Genomic DNA, 19,686 nt, shown 5'->3' on the forward strand with positions numbered 1-19,686 from the left:
ACCCTTCAGAACTGTCACTATGGTAGCATTTTCTCAGCACGCATCTGGAAAGCCTTGGTGGTAATGTGGAAATCAAGGGTCTTACTGATGTTGTGTAATACATATTTATTTCTGGCTGCATTAGCATGGTCTTGGAAACACACAGTCTGCTTTTGAGTGTTTCTGAACAAACTTCAGAAAACAGTCAGTCTGGGGCTTCCAGTCTATACTTGCTCCAATTGGTTCAGCACTACTCTCAGGGAGGTTTGATGCCCCTGAAATACAGGGGATTATAATTCCTCACTACCTGATTGATTGTGCCTTTGTCTCATGACCTGGTGGGGATGGGGGAGGACAGGACTTTTGGGGCCCTTGGGCTGGGCCATATGCCATGAGGGTAGGCCCTCTTGAAGGTGATGTTTCCCAGCAAGGGTTACACATTCCGATGTCACAGACTGTGATGGGACTTCTGGGATCAACATGGCAGCCATCTTGGGTTTTGGGGCCATGTGGTTGCAATTTATGGGGTCATGAGCCATATAACAAGCTAGGAGCTTCTAGGCCACCATGGCACTATGGCAGCAAGCAGGGAGTGGGTTTTGTGGTCATATGAGTGGAGCTATCAGAGGCCATGGATCATGTGACAAGGCAGGACTTTCAGTTCCAAGATGGCAATCAAGGTGGCACCCCCCCCCCCACACCCCAAAAGGAATACTCCCAGGGTAAAAGGGTGGAACCTCCATTTCCAAAATGGCAGCCAAGATGGCAGCTGGGGGGCAGGGCACCTATCAAGAGTTGGGGTTTAAAGTTTGACAAGAGTTTTATCCCTTGTATTACTGGCAACAAGACTTCAGGGCTGCAAAGCTAAGGTTTTCCGGGGGGGAGGGGGGCGTGTCTTGTCATTCTAGAACATTAGATTTAGCAAAGCACAAGCCTTTAACAGCTAGACCTCCAGTATACCCACAAAATGATCTCTGCCCCCTACAGCTGGCTGTAGTCTGGGAATTGTGAATTCTCCCCATTTGCCCATAGTGTTAACTAGAAGGCAGAGTGGGGTAGCAGCTGAGAAACTAACTGGATCACTGACACATGCTTTTGTAGACAGAGACCATATACACCATCACCTGCTTACAATGTCCCACTGCTGTCCATAGTGGACAGATGGGGAGATTCCTACATGAAAGAATGAATGCACACTGATCTGACATCAAAACCAGAAAGACGCAAAGAATACTTTAACTTCCATGTATAATATTCCATCACTTAACTCCAGAGTAGCTGTCCTTAACAAAACTTTAAAAACTTGAATATGAAAATGCAGAACAAGGAATCATCCACAGACTGGATTCCATTACGTATGGTCTCAGTAGAAACTGGATTTTTATCCCACTACCTGGGGATAGCTTTTATAACCTCTATGTCCATCAATGGATTAATTACCTTATTTATCCCTTTTGACCTATTCAACCCACCTTCACCTCTCTCAAGTGCCCCCTCCCCCATCCTTTGCATTTAAATTCCCTTCTATTTAGAATCCCTGTGGTTTGCAAGTCCATTCATAACATCTGATGAGGTAGGCTGTTGCCTAGGAAAGTTTATGCATCTCTGATCAGTTAGTTTCTAAGATACCACCCTGCCCAGCCTTCTGCCTGACTTCAGAGTAACATGGCTACGCATCCCTCTCCCCATGGTGTTAGCTGGCACTACACTGAACAGCAGGCAGCTCAGTCATGACATCCTGGCAGAGCAGTGATCATGGCAGGAGGTGATCTGTGTATGCTCTGTTCAGGTTCTGTGCAGCCCTCCTTGAATCTCCTATACGTGGTCAGGGGAGAGGTGCATGTGTCACTTATGGGACCCAGTATATCACATTTCAGGGCTGTTATGCAGGCTGGGGGTATAGTGGCAAGCCTTGTGACTGGAGATTGCAGCAGTGAGATGGGAGGTGTTAGTGGCCTGTAGATTTTGTGCTGGGTAAATAACTACATAGGGACAGGTGGCATCGTGTGTGCTGGGAGATGTAAAACTAGGTAGGAAGCAGGTTGTTTCTATGGGGCAGGCTCCATGTCTGAGTGCAGGATGGTGTGGGCAACTTCTCTTTAGAAGTCACTGATTTCAGCAAGTTTTCCTAGCATAGAGAAAATTCAAGGCTCCACACTGGAAACATCTGAGCCAAGGGCGGGCAATTATTTTGGGCAGAGTGCTGCTTACTGAGTTTCAGCAAGCCATCTAGGGCCACTTGACAGGCAGCCCAGGGCAGATTAATATTTTCTAAAATTTTTAGGGGCCTTGCGGGCTGGATAGAATGGCTTGGTGGGCTGCATCTGGGCCCCAGGCCGCATTTTACCCATCCCTGATCTGAGCCCAACTCCCTGAACAGTGCACACTATCTGTAAGGGTGGTGCATGAGCATAAGGTTGAGCGAAGGTTCTTGTGGCAGGCACCTTCACTTTCCACTTCCTGGTATCCAGCAGTCTAGGATTCCTGGTGTTAGTAAAGGCATTGTTAGCTAATGGGCAGATGTGGCCATTATGCAGGTTTGCAGCTCAGGGGTGTGACCATCCAGGTGAAGGCAAAGGATGATATGCCAGACCTGATTGCTCCTTTCCTTTCTGTATGCTTTGCAATGGTGATTACTGATACTGCAGGTCTGACAGGGCCAGGTAAAAGTCACAGCCCTGTCCCAGAAGCTTTCAGCCCTGGCCATTGCCATAAGAGCATTTGGGAAGACTGGTACTTCTCCAAACTGTCTGCACAACAGACCCCTCCCCACCCCCCCACCCCATGCCTTTCTTGTCTATCCTCTTTCCAGTCCCATAATGCCACCAGCAGCACAGAAGCCATTAACCATTGTTAACAGTGGTGCAGAAGAGGCAGAAGTGTCCCATGTACCTCTGCCAGAAACTAAGCAGGATAATACCCTTGGGCAACATCAGGTTTGTAAAATACTCCCCAGTTAGCAATGGAGAAGGATATCCAAGCATCTTTACTGGGAATAAACCTTGCAGAGCAGGGAACCTGACTTACGGCTCCTGACAGTCCTGGCCACGACTCCCTCTGCTCCATCTTTCCCCCCCATCTACAGAACATTAAGTCCAGTGGAATCCAGGTCTCTTGGCCAGGAGACTCTATAAATAGCTCAGTTAACTTGTGTGGGTGGCCAGCTGACGAGAGCGGCAGACAACATTGACAATCTTCCACAATCACTCTAAGGGTCTTTGCAAGACCCATACAGCTTACCCTCCTGCAATCAGGGGATTACTCCACACTTGCACTGGGGAACCCGAGATCACAATCCAGTCTTGGTCCCAGGGAGCTGAGTAAAGCAGGTAACTCTGGAGGCAGCTGGAATCAGAATTCAGCCCCAGAGCTAAACTGCAGTCTCCCAGAGCAGAGATGGACCCCCAAATATTGTCTCCTCTATTGTATATCCTGAGGAAGCTGTGATGTAGCTGATCTCAGCAAGGAAGGCCTGGACTCTCTGGCTACATCAGTATTATATAGAAAGAATGTCAAGAATAAAGATGTCACAACTTACTGCTGAGATCAGTGAAAACCTGTGACAGAGGCCCCTGTGTTTCACCTGTCAGGAAAACTAGTCACAGAACATTAAAAAGCCTCCTCTCAGGGATTCAGCAAAACAAAGGCATGACTACAACCAGAGAGGAGCTGTGCCTTCAGAAAGAAGGGCACTAGCAGAGATGTGTAGGGAGTGCTAACATTGAAATGGTACATAAATGCAGGTCAGTGATGTGGGACAGTGGCACAGCTATGTGGAGAGGTAGAGGGGGGTCATGATTGGGCTGACACAGGGGCTTGGTCAGAAGAGACACTAGCAGAGCTGGGCAGAAAGCCCAAGACTAGGCGTTCAGGCTATGATGCTGGCATGACTGCATGATAGCAGGTAAGTAACGTACCTGTTCCCTCTTTAGTCACACGCCATTTAGTCCCCACTTTCCTGACCTGTACTTTTAAAATCCCATGGAGCTTTGAAGTGGAGACTCTGTGGTTCCAACAAGGATGGCCCCTCATCTATGAAACACTGGTTAGGGCTCAGTATCAATATTGAGATCATTCACTGACTGCTCCCTAGCTGCAGTCAGGGCGTAAGGAAGGCCACCCTGCCCTTCTTTTGATGCTAGGATTTAGCTTTAAAGCTTCACCAGTGCTTCAGCACTCACTGCTGAGAGCTGAGTGGGTTACTCTTGAGATCCTGAGCTCTAAGGCCAGAGCAGTGAAGAGACAGAAACACCATTAAATAACCATCCTGTAATTAGTGTGTAAAGGCCAAGGAGCAGAGCCTGAGGCTCACCCTGACCCTGTGCCACAGGACCCATACAAAAGGGGGCAGGGATTACAGCATTTGACCACAGTCTTATCCAGCCCTGGTGTTTTAGTACAGGGTGGGGAAGGCTAATGCAGTGCCAGGCATCTCCAGGACTGCAGCAGGAACAGGCCAAGTCCAGGTAAGTGAATGTAGATGGGAGCAGGCCCAGTTCTTGCCTCCACTGGGAAAGGTCCAGCCTCTAGCCTTCTCCCCAGTGAGGGTCAGACAGAAAGAGCAACAAAACAGTTAGTGAGAACCGACTTGGAGTTTAGCAGCAGGAGCAGCAACTGGGGGCCTGGAGACTGCCCTGAGTCACCCCATTCCTCTAGGTGCAAGGGGCAAATGGCCCCTGCATTTCAGTAAAGAGGATCCTAGTAATGCCCATCCCTTGGAAGCAGCCCTCACTAGGCAAGTTGAGTCAGACACAGATGAACTGCTCCTCACTTTGCTCCACATTTCATAGTTTCAGTTTTATAGTTGGTAGGGTTGGAAGGGACCTGAGCAGATCATCAAGTCCGACCCCCTGCCATGGGCAGGAAAGAATGCTGGGGTCAAACGACCCTGGCTAGATGTCTATCTAGCCTCCTTCTAAACACACCCAGGTTGGAGCAAGCACCACTTCCCTTGGAAGTTGGTTCCAGATACTAGCCGCCGACTGTAAAGTAGTGCCTCCTGACATTTAGCCTGAATCTACTCTCCGTCAAGTTATGGCTGTTATTCCTTGTTACACCCAGTAGTGCTTGGGGGAACAGGGACTCTCCCATACCTGCTGGTCTCCCTTGGCCAGTTTATAGATGGCCACCAGATCCCCACTCAGTCTTCTCTTGTGGAGGCTGAACAGGTTCAGGTCTCTTAGCCTCTCCTCATAGGGCCTGCCCTGCTGCCCCCTGATCATGCAAGTGGCCCTCCTCTGGACCCTCTCCATGCTGGCCACATCCCTCCTGAAGTGCGACACCCAGAACTGCACGCAGTACTCCAACTGCGGCCTGACCAATCTCATATAGGGGGAGGATCACCTCCTTGGACCTGCTCATGATGCATCTGTGGATGCATGACAAGGTGCGGTTAGCCTTCCTGACTGCGTCCCCACATTGGTGGCCCATGTTCATCTTGGAGTCTATAATGACTCCAAGATCCTTTTCTGCCTCTCCACTGATGATAAGGGAGTTCCCCAGCCTGTAGGTATGCTGCTGGTTCTTTCTCCCAAGGTGCAGCACCCTGCACTTATCAGTATTGAATCCCATCTTATTCTCATCCGCCCACCCCTGTAACCTGTCCAGATCCAATTGTAGCCTGTCCCTCCCCTTCTAGCATGCCCACTTCTCCCCACATCTTAGTGTCCTCTGCGAATTTGAACAAGGCGCTTTTCACCCCCTCATCCAAGTCACTGATGAAGATGTTAACCAGTGCGGGCCTGAGGACAGAGCCCTGGAGGACCCCACTGCCCACATCCCTCCAAGTTAAAAATGACCTGTCCACCACCACTCTCTGGGTGCGGCCCTCCAGCCAATTAGCGACCCATCTGATTGTGTAGGCATCGACACCACAATCTCCTAATTTTTTAACGAGAATGGGGTGAGAGACAGTGTCGAAGGCCTTTCTGAAGTCCAGAAAGACTACGTCCACATTTGCAGACAGTAATCAAACATAGGGCTGTCCATCCCCTCTGCTCCACTAAGACTCCCTTAAGCCTACAGCTGGCTGACCTAGCACCTTGAAATGCAAGAACCACCTAAAAATCACGGATCACAGTGGTCTTCCTTTTCCCCAGAGGAAGGGACCACAGTTTGGCTCCATCACAATCTGGACCATCTTTCTCAGCCCCATCCAGGCCCTGTAGACACCAAGAGAGCTGCAGGTCATTACTGTGTGGGTATGTGCACACATGTATGTGCATGTGTACATGCAAGTGTACAGATTAGTGTGTGAAATCTGTGCACAACCAATGTGGCTGATGAGCCCTGATATGCTGTTCATGTGGCTCGGAGACTGAGTGGCAGGTGACTCTCACTGCAGCAAAGCAGAGCAGAGCTGCAGCCACTTACAGGTTGGACATAGGCCCCAAGCTGCAGCAAGCTCAAACCCAAGTCACATGCCTCCTTGCATGACAGGCCAAACCACCCTGCCCTGGATACAGAAGATCCAGCATCTACTGCATTAAGCAGCAGCCAAAACCAGGACAAAGAAGGACTCTGGGTCCCCACAGGATGCACCAGTACATCTACCAGAGTACTTTGTAACTCATGGGTGGCCCATGGGCAGCACTGCAGCTGTACCACCTGCTCCCAGTACAGCCATTCCTGCCACTTTCCTGCTCTGGGTCCCCCTGCACTCCAAAGACCAGGGAGATGAGTGACAGGGGCATGCCCCATTGCCAGCAACAGGGCAAACAGCCTCTCCCAGCAGCAGCAAGTGTGCAGTGGCCTTAGCCCACACCACAATATTCCTAATAGCAGGGGCGGGCACTTATTTTGGGTGGAGGGACGCTTACTGAGTTTTGGCAAGCCATCGAGGGCCACATGACAGGCAGCCAGGGGCAGATAAATATTCATTTTGTAAATTTTTTAGGGGCCCTGCGGGCCGAATAGAATGACCTGGCAGGCTGCATCCAGCCCACCGGCTGCATCTTGCCCACCCCTGCCCTATAGCCGATGCTGCCCCCATTCACCTGCTTTAGGTTGCTCACAACTAGGGCTGTGTGTAGCTTCGGTTGCCTATTTGATTTGGAGATTAGGCCCGATTCGGGGGACGAATCTCCAAATCTGAATTGAATCAGGAGACCCATTAAAAACTCTGAATCGATTCAGAGCATCTGAATCAATTCAGAAAAGATTTGGATCAGTCGGGGAGAGGCAGGCACAGCCGGGCGGCTGCAGGTTCTCCCACGGCTCCTCCATCTGTACCTGCTTCTCCCCAGGCAGCGGGGGAAGCCATGGGGGAAGCCCCTCATGGCTGCCCTGCCCTGCCCTGCCCAGCCTCAGCCTCCCAGCACTTTAAAAAAAAGAAAAAAGCAAAAAAGCCCCGCATTCACCAGCTGCAGCAGTCACCCAGATCCCGGCAGTGCTTAGGCTCAGCGGCCCCAGCTCCTGGACAGCGCACAGCACCCTGCTGAGCCACCCTCCACCTGTGCCACTGCGCAGGTGCCAGGTGGGGGAGGTGGCAATCCCTACTGCCCCATGCTGTGCAGGGGGGCTCTGCCACGAGCACCCAGAGGCCCTGATCACCACTGCTGCAGCCGGTGAGTGTCGAGCCTTTTTTTTTTTTTTTTTTAAGGTGCCAGGAGGCTGGGGTCAGGCAGGGCAGCCATGGGGGCTTCTCCCACGACTACCCCAACCCAGGGAGAGGCAAGCGCAGCCAGAGGAGCCGCGGGAGAACCTGCAGCTGCCCGGCTGTGCCTGCCTCTCTCCAGTCAATCTGAATCACTGAATCTCTCCAAATCAGCACTGAATCTTTCGAAGCCGATTCGGCCAAATCAAATAGGAACAGTAATTGGAATTACTGAATTGAATCATTGTCCTCCAAATTGGCTGAATCCGAACTGAATACCTCCCTATTCGCATAGGCCTACTCACAACCAGTCCTATGGAGACATTGTGTTGCACTGTGAAACATCCCATTAGCCTAGTGTGGCACTTGCCCCTCCTCGCTCTCAACCAAGGATACCTGTGTTGTCCTCACCAGGGTCTTGCAGGACATGTCTCCTCTGCAGATGCTCTGCAGAATCCCTCCAAGAACTCCAGAGCAGGGATTGCTTTTTACCCTGCAATTGTGCAGCACCCTGTATGAGGGATCCTTAGGTACTGGAGCAATGAACAGGATGGATACACTGCCTGCTCCGCGGCTCTGAACTCTTACCTGTCCCATCCCTCTAGGTCCTTTCCACCAGTTTTATGGGGCCAGCTGGCAAGAGTCATGTAGCACTCTGGTTGTGACCAGGTTAGTCTCCTCCCATGCAAACGGGCTGGCAGGCTCATCTTGGTCCATTCCCTTCACCCCAAGCACAAAATGTGAACATGGTGGGAGAGACCGGCTGTGTCTGAGTTCAAATTGGCTTATAAGTGAAACAGCAGCCTCAGACTAAGTTAGCCTGACCCACAACCTGCTCTCCAGAGTAGGCCTGCTGTTATCTCTGCCTTAAGGACCCAAGCCTCTGCTCCCACCCACAGCAAGCAGGCATCTGTGCTTTCCTGCAATCTATAAGCAAGCCAGAAAAGGGTGTCCTGTTGCTTTTGTTTAGACTGAACTGGCTTCCCCTGGGGGGCTGTGCAGAGGGCCCTAACAGACTGAATTCCTATAACCCTCAGAAGGACAAATGTGCTGGGGCTTCAACCAGAGTCCTCCCCAACCCCTCACCAGGGCTTGACAAGAATCCCAGGGGTCAAAGGCATGTATTCTCAGCAACACTGGGGAAGTGACAGTGAAGTGAACAAGGCAGGTTCTGGTTATCTGGTAACATTGCAACACTGCACTCTCACTATTGCACTACCCAATGTTGTTTTGGAAGGTCTCTAGGTATGAGAATACAGCTTGGTCAGGGAGCTCAGACCAGCGCCAAGAGGGAGGTGGTTTGGCACCTGAAGCTAACTGTCCATCATTTTCCCTTGAGCCTCACCCTGTGCAAGCAAGGGAGAAAGGCAGAGGAGAGGAACAACTGGCTAGCCCTGTGCAGCAGGACACATCAGGAAGCCCCGTCCAAGTAGCAAAGGGACCCACTTTCCAGCCTCCTCTCCCCACTCCAGAACTCATCAAGGAATTCAGACTTCCCAGATATACAGGGCTCTGGAGGCAGCCACACTGGGCCTGTATCACTCCCTCAGCAAATACTGTGCTCTCAGAAGAAAGGAAACCCAGGGAGCAATAGTGCTGACAGAGCACTTTCAAGCACTGGGGTGGGAGAGGGAAAGGCAGAAGGAAGAGTTCTACTGATGGGGGTCAGCCTGCTTGGCACCTGCAGTGCCCAGTGCTGGAGATACCCTATTGTGGGTCAGTGCTTCAGGAGTGCAACTACCAACTCCCTAATCCCTTTCAGGCCAGGCCCCTGCTTAAAGGGCAACCTGGTCCTCTCCTTGGTGTTCACAGAGACAGTTTTCAGGTGGACGGAGTACAAAAAGGTGAACTTGCTATGGCCAAATTTAGCACTGCTCTTTTTTTCAGGCTCTGAGATGCCAAATTAATTTCCTTCAGGATTAACCCTACTAAGCACCCTCCCAACTCTTTAAACAGGCTGTGGAGGTGTCACAGAGCAAGCCCCCCATAGCAGTTATGCCAGTAGGACATGTAGGGAAGCTGAAAGTTTACCCTTCTTATCCAGAGCTCTTGGAAGTAAGCAGGCAGTCAGATACTCCCCAGTCCAGACCTCCCCAGACCTAGAGGCCACATTAGCAGCATGCCAGGAGGCCCTGCCTAGTGTGCAGAGAGCAGCAAGCCCCAGCTTCCTTAATGGCTGGTGCAAAGGGCATGCACAGCCCAGGTGAATGCCTCCAAGAATACACACTCCAACCCATGCCATATGCTGGGACAGGCATTCCCCACAGAGCCCCCACAGATGGAGTAGGGTTCACTCCGCAGGAACTGTGCACTGTACAGGCCACATTGCAGGGGCCTGGGCTGGAGTCTAGAGAGAAGCAGGTGAGGGGGCAGGTCAGCTATGACGGTGTACACGCTGGTGCTGCAGCAGGTTGGAAGGGTGGGCAAAGCCCTTGTCGCAGACACTGCACTTGTAGGGGGTCTCGCCTGTGTGCACCTTCTCATGCACTGTGAGGTATGACAGGTCCTTGAAAAACTTCTCGCAGAAGCTGCACTTGTAGGGGCGCTCCTCACTGTGCACGCGGTGGTGCTGCAGCAGGAGTGAGGGACGGGCAAAGGCCTTCTCGCACATCTCGCACTTGTAGGGGCGCTCCCCAGTGTGCGAGCGCTCGTGGATCACTAGGTACGATGACTGCTTGAAGGCCTTGCCACAGGTCTTGCAGATGAAGGGACGCTCACCGGTGTGCACACGTTCATGGGAGGAGAGAGCATTTGACTGCTTGAAGCCTTTGCCACAGATGGGGCAGACAAAAGGCCGGTCACCAGTGTGAACGCGCTCGTGCACCTTGAGGCTATGTCCATATGTGAACTTCTTGCCACAGACACCACAGACATGGGGCTTGTCGTCACAATGCTGGCGCTGGTGCAGCACCAGAGAGTTGGTGGTGGGAAAGTCCTTTCCACAGTCACTGCACTTGAAGGGCTTCTCAGTGCAGTGGGTGAGCATGTGGCGCTGCAGTTCGTAAGGCGTCTTAAAGCTCTTGTCACAGCAGGCGCACTGGTAGGGACGCTCCCCAGTGTGGATGCGCCGATGCTCCTGCAGGTTGGACGACCGCTTGAACTTCTTGCCACACATTTCGCAGTGGAAGGGACGCTCTTCAGTATGCACCAGCCGGTGGCTCTTGAAGTCGGAATGGCGCTTGAAGGAGGCCTCACACAGGTCGCAGTGGAAGGGGCGCTCCTCATTGTGCACCACCTCATGGCTGAATAGCTCCCAGGCCCGCTTAAAGGTTTTCTCACACACGCGGCACTGGAAGGGCTTCTCATCTATGATCACCTCCCGGATCTCCAGCTCAGGGCCAGCCCCACCCTGCTTCAGGTGGGGTGGCAGCACCACCACATCCTCCAGCTCTTCACCTGCTGCCCCGCCCAGCACCAGTTTTGCAGTAGAATAGATCCCGTGCTCATCAATGAGATGCACAAAGTCTGGCTTGGAGTACGTACTGCCAGGCTCAGCCAGCTTGGGGGAACAGGCACCAGGCCCCGCTCCCTCCCACTCCCAATACTTGCCTTGCCCTAGTACCAGGCGCTGTCCCCCCTCCTTGGGGCTGGATGGGGAGGAGCCCATGTCCCTCAGCCCAGCCCCCTGCCCATTCTCCAAGAGATATTTCTTCCTCTGGAAGTTGGTAGCCCAACCCTGGAGCAGCCGCAGTTGCTTGCCCCGGGACGGCCCTGCTTCATCGGCACCAGCTGGCTCCCCACCTTCTTGGCCAGGGGGAGCAGCAGCAGCCCGAATGGACTCCAACTGCTCATACAGCCGCTGCTTCCACCGGAATGGCTTGCAGGACTGCTGCTTCCCTGGTGCCTCAGCTTGGGGGACCTCCTGGCATGACAGAGTGGCCACTTCCTCCTCCTCACATCCATTCTGGCCCAGACCATCAGCATTATGGTGGTCTGGAGGGCTGTGCCCCTCTTGGCACCATCCAGTGGGGCTAGGAGAGGACGAAAACCTTTGTCTCTCAAGGGAAACCCCCACCATCTGTAGGTCCTCCGTGCTCCTGCTCTGCCCTTGGGCTGCTCTCTTCAGGGTCCCCATGTCTTCCTCCTCCTCCTCCTCCACTGAGCTATCTGCCTCAATGATCCGGATGTGCCCTGGTGGCGAAGGGGGCTCGCTGGCTGGAGAAATGGGATTGTCTTCCATGACTCTTGCCTGGGCTAGGGATCAGCAACTGGATCCTCTGCAAAAGATCAGGAGAAAAAGGGAAGGCATTAGAGACTAGAAAACCATCTTTGGGACAGGGAATGGGTGAGATCATAGGATAGGGGTGTAGGGATAAGCATGGGGCAAGGCCCTGGGCTTTTCCTCAGGGACAAGGCCCCTATCACAAACTGGCATTTCCTGATAAGGGTTCCAGTACCTGACACCTGGTGCTCAAGGCTACTCTTAACTTTGACTGCCCCCAGGGCAGCTCAGAAATAGACAAACCCAGGGCAGTGGGGGGCATCCACAAAATTCGCTGTGCCTTGGAGCTAGGACACAGCAGAACCAGATCATGCAGAAGAGGAGGCAACACAGCAGCAAGAGCCAGAAGTGACTGAGGAAAGGCACAGGATATATTCTTAGAAGAGGGGAGAGCCAGGATATCACTGGGACCAAGGATGGAGCATCTCAAAATATTCCTCGTCTTCCTCATCCAGATTGCCAGCCCTGCCATATTTACAGGCTTTCTCTACTTCCTCCTCCTGCTCTGCAAGCATCTGAGCTCACCTGCTGGCCCTGCTCCTCAGTCTGTGTTAGGGAAGATGTCTCTCCCCCACTGCCCTGTAGAAATGTTTTCACTGCCCTTTGGGGAGAGCAGAGGCAAAGCCAGGGGTTAGTGTTCTGCACTACCACAAGCCTGGATTCCAGCTTACTTGGTGGGACCTGTGAGCCTGAAAGACCACCTCTTAGAGGAAGTGGGGACTGAGCTATGCCCATAGGAATTCATCTGTGTGCACAAGGGAGGATCCTGCTACATTCACTACCCAAGCCAGGGAAAGACCTCAACAGCTGCTACAAGCCTGTGCACTGTAAAATATGCCATTTCCAGACATCAGGCCACAAGCCTCACTCAGGAGCAGCCTGTTTCTGGACACAGAGCAAGCCCCAGCCCCTGCATTCAGCCAGTTGTGGGAATGGTTATTGAGTCAACCCAGCATCCCAATCTTTACATGCAAAAAAAAAATGTTGGTGTTTTAAAACGGGTCTGCATTAACAACACTAAAAACAATGATAAGTCAAGTTAACTGGGAGAAATAATTTATTTAAGAAAATATGCATGAAAGCATCCAGGAAGATTTTACCAGATGCACAAACGCCATCAGCCCATCACTGAGAAAGGTAACCATGCTGATTAATTGAAAAATCAGCCAGACTTACAGGGGAAGTAAACATACATTTGAAAGCATGAGAAAGGTGAGGCTGAAGTTAATTAACTGCAACCTCAACATAGCATAAAAGCTGGAGAATTGAAGAAAATCAGTAAGGGAAACAAAAAAATACCAAAAGAAATCCAAGGTCACTAGTGTTAAGAGCAGGGAGTTTTAAAAACATGTATAAAGCAAAAGGAAGCACTCTAATACTAGTGGACCATTACTGCAAGGAAACAGGAGGCTTGTTAATTGTAATATAGAAAGGCAAATGTATTTAAGAAATAGTGTTGAAGACAGGGGTGATAAGTGCACAACTTGTGGGCTGAATCCACCTCACAGGGCTCCTGTTGGCGCCAGGAATTCAGGAGGATGGTGAGAGGGACAGGACCTGCCACCAGAGTCCAAGGTAAAGAGCTTCTCTGGGTATACATTCTGGCAATGGTGGGGGGGAAGGGGCAAACAATGGCTGTGTTAACAGTTGTGGGTCCTTGACCCTGTTCACTCTGCCATCACTGCTCTTGTCTTCAGAGATTGGTCCAGAGCTGGCCCAAAAAGAGCCCACACTCTGGACGCAGGTCAGAGGAGGGGCAACCTGTTTGATGCTCTGGTTTAAGTGCACAGTGTCAGGCCTGAAATACACGCTCTCCAAAGAAAGCTAATGGAATGTATTTAGTAAATTTGCAGGTAACACCAAGATGGGGGGAGGGGAAGGGAAAGCAGGCACCCTGGAGGACAGGACTAGGATTCAAAATCACCTTGATACATTGGAGAAGTGGTCCAAAATTTATGGGATGACGTTTCATAAGGAGAAGTGCAAAGTACTGTACTTAGGACAGAACAGTCATATGCACAAATATAAAATGGAATGAATGGCTCAGCTGCAGTAGGTACAGAAAAGGAGCCGGGCATTATAGTGAACTGCAATGGTAAAGTGTTGCTGCAAAAAACAAATGTTAACAGGAGTGGTCTATGCAAATCAAAAGGAGTATATTCTTCCAATGTGTTCTAGTACAAGTGAGGCCTCACCTGGAGTACTGTATCCAGTTTGGTGCAGCATATTTAAAAAAAGAAGTGGACAAACTAAAATATCCACTGATCCAGAAAAAATCAGAAGCTTAGAAACAAGACATAAGGAAAGGTGAAGAACTTGGACTTCAATCTAAAAGACAAGATACAGTACAAGGGAGGAGAGAGGGAAGAAGCTGAAAATTGTTTTTTTCAATACAAAAAGAATTATTATAAAGATGATGGTAAGCAAAAGCTCTGAGTCTCCACAGGGAATGACAATAAATAATGGGTGTAAAATTAAAATGGGAGATTTAGGATGGGTATTAAGAGTTTTATAACTAGGAGTGCAGTTAAGCATTGGAGCAGGTTCCCTAGATCAGTGGTTCTCATCCTTTTTGGACTCAAGGTATTTCTCCATTATTTTTGTAAACTGAGCGGCACCAAATTTCAAAAACTGGTTTATATATTACAGTAGTTACCTCACTGCAGAAGAGCAAGGCAGTGGTGGTGGGGGACTGGACAGACAGGGACAAGCCTGAGCCTGTGCTTATCTGTTTCTGTCTTAGTACAGGGTCAGGCAAAGAAGTCTGGCCCATGGGCTGCATCAGGCCCATGGAGGACTCCATTTCCCAGCAGCCCCTGCCCGTTTCACAGCGGCTGGCTTTCATGGAGACCCCCAGCAGTGGCTAGGCATGATAGAATGGAGCCAGGGTTTCCATGGAGACGAGCCCCAACAGCACTGGAATGGCACGCAGCTGGATGGAGCTGCTCCAGGGCTGAGATCTTGCAGCAGTTTTAGTGTGGTCCAGAGCGAGGGCATACCTATGACTAGACCTGGTTGGGAATTCTTGGTAGGAAGGATCTTCCCACTCAAAATGTCTTTTTTGCAAAATAGGAACTTTCTGCAGATAAATTTCAGTTTTCACGAAAAATGTTAATTTTTTTAATGCCCGTACACCCCAGGCAGGGGCATGCAGAATGAGACTCTGTCCTGGCTCCATACCATGCTGTCACCACTGCAAGATCCTAGCCCTGGCCACGGAGCAGCTCCCTGCCCAGCTGCGTGCCCTGCCAGCACTGCTGGGGCCGGTCTCCATGGAAAACCTGGCCCCACACTGTCATGGCACCACCGCTCCTGAGGTCTCCATGGAAATCAGCAGCAGCAACAGGGCAGGGGCTGTGGCTGCTGGGAAATGGAGCCCAGCCACCGGCTGGATCTGCCGTTTTGCCCACCCCTGTCCTAGCACTTCAAGGCACCTGGAAGCACCCCAGGGAGTTGCAGCACTCTGGTTGCACATTAATGAAGTAGAGAAACTGTGGAATGTATTCATTGTAAGTTAAACACTAGCTGGACAAATGCATGGCTGGGATGGCTTACATAAGGATGGCCCTGCCTTGAGCACAGGTTTGGGCTAGATCAGTGGTGCTTAACCTCCAGCGTGCAGGCTGGATCTGGCCCAAAGGGCTCCTCACAGGTCCAGAAATTTGACAATGGGGGAGCAGTAGGAGAGTTAATTGCTCCCAGAGCTGCAGCTAGTAATGCTGCCATCAATCTCCCAAAGCCAAATTTCTGGACCCATGGGGAACTCTGCAGTCCAGGTGACATGTACTAGATTGTGCTGGCTCATGGATTGACCTCATGCTTGTGGGATCTAACCCACACGACTGCATAGGCTGAGCATCTATGGACTAGATTACAACCTGGGAATCCTTCCAGCCCTCGGATATGACTTATCGAAACTTCATGTCGATGGTGATTATGTGCTGTAAGCAAAGTGGTATTAGAAGCCCTAAAACTAACTAGCTCCAGTCCTTATTCAGGGTCTCTGTTAGAGGAAGTCCTTTGACAGCTACTGACCCTTCAAGTTTCAAGCACCAGTCTGTATGCAGTTAAAGAGAGTACAATTATGTTACAAAAGTAACAGTGGGGGCTGGAAGATGGCACATATTTAGGCAGTTTGTGCATTAGCCAATGTATAGACAACTGACATTTCTTTAAAAACAAAAACAAAACCCAAAACAAAACAGTGGCTGGTGTCATGTTATGCAGTTAAGCTAAGTATACACTTACCAGGCATCTATGTAAGTAGACTAATAGTACTGTATACTGTAATAGTACTGAACTTCCATTCTGAATTTGGGAAAAGCCAAATAATGTAGGTATGATATACAATACTACAGATAAGGACTAACCAATGCCAACTGAAAAGGCCCTGACACCTCTCATGACTTGCACCTAGACTTCCATATCCTTTCTTGGAGAGCTGCCATTCAGCCATATGTAACCCATTTTATACTTGTGTTTTTGATTATTCTTCCCAAGGTCTGGCACCTTTCATTTGTCAGCACTGAACATCGTCCAGGTAGCTCCAGTCCAACTTTCCAATCTGTTAAGATCCTTCTGAATTACGGTCCTCTTCTCCATTGTGTTCACAATTTCATGTTGTCTGCAAATTTGCTGAAGAAGTTCTCTATTCTAACATCCAAATAAGTAATAAACATTGTGAAAAAACGGGGCCCAGGACAGACCCTTCTGGTACTTCATTCACAACCCTCTGCCATTTTGACATGGGCAACAAAGGCACAGAACAGTTCCCTAGCTGTGGTAAGCAGCAGAGCAGTGATCTCCAGCAGTAAACCCCAGCAGTGGTGAGTGGCAGTAGCGATTCCCCACAGTGACAATAGGAAACTACCCATGGTGAGGAGCATCACAACCTCTGGTGTGGGTCCTCCTACCAAGTACCTGCCATTTTGGTATAGGTGGTAGAGTCTCCAGAAAGCAGCAGCTACCTCATGTGGGTTACGTAGTAGATAGCCTCTAGATTGGCTTCGTAATCATCCAGCAGAATCCCCTGCTACAGGACTAGCACCTTTCTTTAAGGGTAACTGAGCCAGCTAGAAAGAACAGGGGAAAGGTTAGGACTAGAATCTATACCAGTCCCACAGTTAATGACTTCACTTTGCATGAGTCTGGAAAAGAACTCTGATCACACTGACTGTGACCAACTGTTAACGGTGGGTTGAGTTGGGCTACTCACTGTTAAAGTTTCTCCCAAGATGGTTTATTTGTTCCTCTTTAATAAACCCTGTTGTAGTTTACTACTGCTTGTGAGTGTGGGAGTTGTTCACACTGGAAACATGCAGACAGCAATCATTTCCCCAGGTTTCTCGAAGGAGTCTCAAGCCAAAACAGAGAATTTGTGTAAAACTCTAAAGCTGAACTTGGTCCTTGTTGCTGCCAAGTGACAGACTGAAGATGAGTTACGTGTAGAACAGAAATCTAGTAGCAGAGGGTTCTTCGCTGTGCCAGATAAAGGTATCGCAACATCTAATGGCTGGAAGCTACCAAAAATGTCAAGAGTAAGAGCAATGCACAGTTTTTTAAAGTGTGGATATTCAGTGTCTGCCTCCACTCACCACTTGGGAGTCACAGCACCCCATATAACTGATTTGCCATCACTGGGCATTTCAAAATATAGATTGATTGGTCTTCTAAGGCTGGGAACAAAGGTTGCAAATGTCCTGGGGCTAGTTGTGCCCATGTTTGTCCTAGAACAGAGAAGTTCCAGGATTGGCATGGACATGTCACCTTTTCAATCAGGTTTTAAGTGATCGGCTGAATGTACTGCCCCTTTTCTGCCATTGAAAATGGCATCAATAATGCAATCAATAATGCAATCCCAGTACAACTGTTAAGATGCACTCTGCAATGGCCCAGGACAAACAGCTAGCACTTCATATCCTGTGAACCATTTTTTGGGAGAAGAGACATGGATGTCTGAACAATTGCACTTTCTCCTGGGGCAAAGACGATGTCTTTTCATAGTCTAAGAGACTTGCACTAGATCAAACAGGAATCAGCTACAGGCAGTTTGCCAGCCACCACTATACAAGAGGCTAGGCATGGGGATCACAATCACCTCTTCAGCATTCAAGGTCCCTGATAATGTAAGCCCCTTGGTATTCTTATTATGAACCTTTGACCAGCACTCTCATCCCTGATTTTTTAAAATTATTCGTCCCTAGTAATCAGTTGTCACATTTTCTGTAGCCTCCCCATCTGAGGCAGATCTTTAGGTTACTTGGTGGGCCTAGGCCCCCGTCCCTCAAGGTGACATAAATAGGCCTGATAATCTAAGGAGACAATTGAGGCAGGTAGCACTCCTCACTCATCTGTGCACACCCAGATCCTCACCACCAGCAGCCAGAATTAACACCAGCCCTACCTGCAGCCCCAGTAGTGATACTCATTTTGTTAAACAGCAGCAGATGAAACTAAACTTGATAGTACTGGAGCTGTTACCAGCACTAGTGGAGTCCCTCAAGGGTCAGCTACGGAACCCATCTTACTTCATAGCTCATCACCAACCCTCACACAAAAAGTAGATGCGTGTTAGTGAAATGTGTTATTAACTTTTGGCTCCCACTCTGATCCCTGTTTTCACTTTAGTCACCACAAGTATTTAGCTGTTACATGCTTAGCGGCCCCTTCTAACAACAAAGGGGGCTAAGAGTTCCTGTGTGGGCCAACTGAGGCCTACAGTGCCCCTACTGGATCAGAAGTCAGACAGCCCTGCTCTATATGATACACGCCTTAGCAGTGGCCATGGCTTGGCAGGCCTGGGAGAGAGACCAAGAGCCGCCCTGGTTGAGCAGATAGCACAGCAGGCTGTGCTGGTAAAGTAGTCACCCAGAACAGCAGGGCCACTCCTGGGGGAGAGCTGCCCCTGCTGTACCATGGGACCAGGCTCCAGACAACACAACCTGACCTGGGGCCAGGGGTCAAAGTAGCACAAGAGGTTCCCTCAGTTGAGTTGCCAAGCCAGATGGGCTGCGCAGGGCCCCCAAAACAGAGGGGGAAGGCACACAGCAGGGCTGTCACCCTGGACAGCCAGCAGGCACTGCCATATAGCACAGCAGCCTACGGAGGGAGTGGGCCCTAAAACAATCTCCCACCAACAGGCTGCCATGGGGCTCCCCCTTCTGCTCTCATGCAGGGGAGGTGGGCAGCTATCTCCAGGGCGCAGGCAGCATAGCTCCACACTCCTCTCCACTTCTCATGCCCCCATCGGGGGCGTGAAACACTCTCCACCCCGCAGCAGTGTGCATACAGCAAGGGCTCCCAACCCCATCGCCATCCCTGTGCCCGCCTCACACCAGGCGCACGCAGTGGTTTCTCCCGCCTTACAAACACAGCGGTCTCTCCTAACCCCATCCCCACGCCGCAACAGGGCGCGCGCAACGGTCTCCCCCGACCCCACTGCCACCCGCGCAGGACAGGCACAATGGTCTCTATCGCTCCCGCAACGCGCGTGCCGCGGCCTTTCCTGTGAGCCCTTTAGGGAGAGGGCCGGGGTCTCTTAATCTCCTGGTGCACAAGAGCAGGGAACACTCACCCAGCTGCCGACAGCTCGCTCCCCCTCTACCCTTCACATCCGACCGGTGTCCCAACCAAACACCTCCCCCCCCCAGCAAGTGCCCCACTGGGCCGTCCCCTGAAACACTTCCGGTCAGGCCCGGCACTCACGTGCCTCGGGGCAGATCGACTTCCGGTTCCAAGGCTAACCTACTCTGTTTCGGGCTCTGCGTGCTGCGCATGCGCAGTGGGCATCATCGCTACGGAAGCTGCGAGCGCCCCACACCTGGGGTGGGTGCTAGGGCTGGCTGGTGTGTACTTCGGTGTCTCGCTGCTTCAAGCCCAGCGGAGGCGTCCG

At 50.9% G+C, this 19,686-nt stretch overlaps 1 protein-coding gene across 1 annotated transcript; it reads right to left on the reverse strand.

Moving 5' to 3' along the window:
* Positions 1–1,210: 1,210 nt before the first annotated feature.
* On the reverse strand, positions 1,211–19,448 carry LOC106737757 (zinc finger protein ZFP2). The gene is made up of 2 exons (XM_014611409.3): positions 19,369–19,448; positions 1,211–11,790 (listed from the first exon to the last, which is right to left on the reverse strand). Exon 2 carries the CDS (start codon positions 11,751–11,753, stop codon positions 9,948–9,950), a length of 1,806 nt encoding a protein of 601 aa, XP_014466895.2. The 5' UTR covers positions 11,754–11,790; positions 19,369–19,448; the 3' UTR covers positions 1,211–9,947.
* Positions 19,449–19,686: the final 238 nt, after the last annotated feature.

Source organism: Alligator mississippiensis, chromosome 5 (genome assembly GCF_030867095.1).
Source record: "Alligator mississippiensis isolate rAllMis1 chromosome 5, rAllMis1, whole genome shotgun sequence".
NCBI lineage: Eukaryota > Metazoa > Chordata > Crocodylia > Alligatoridae > Alligator > Alligator mississippiensis.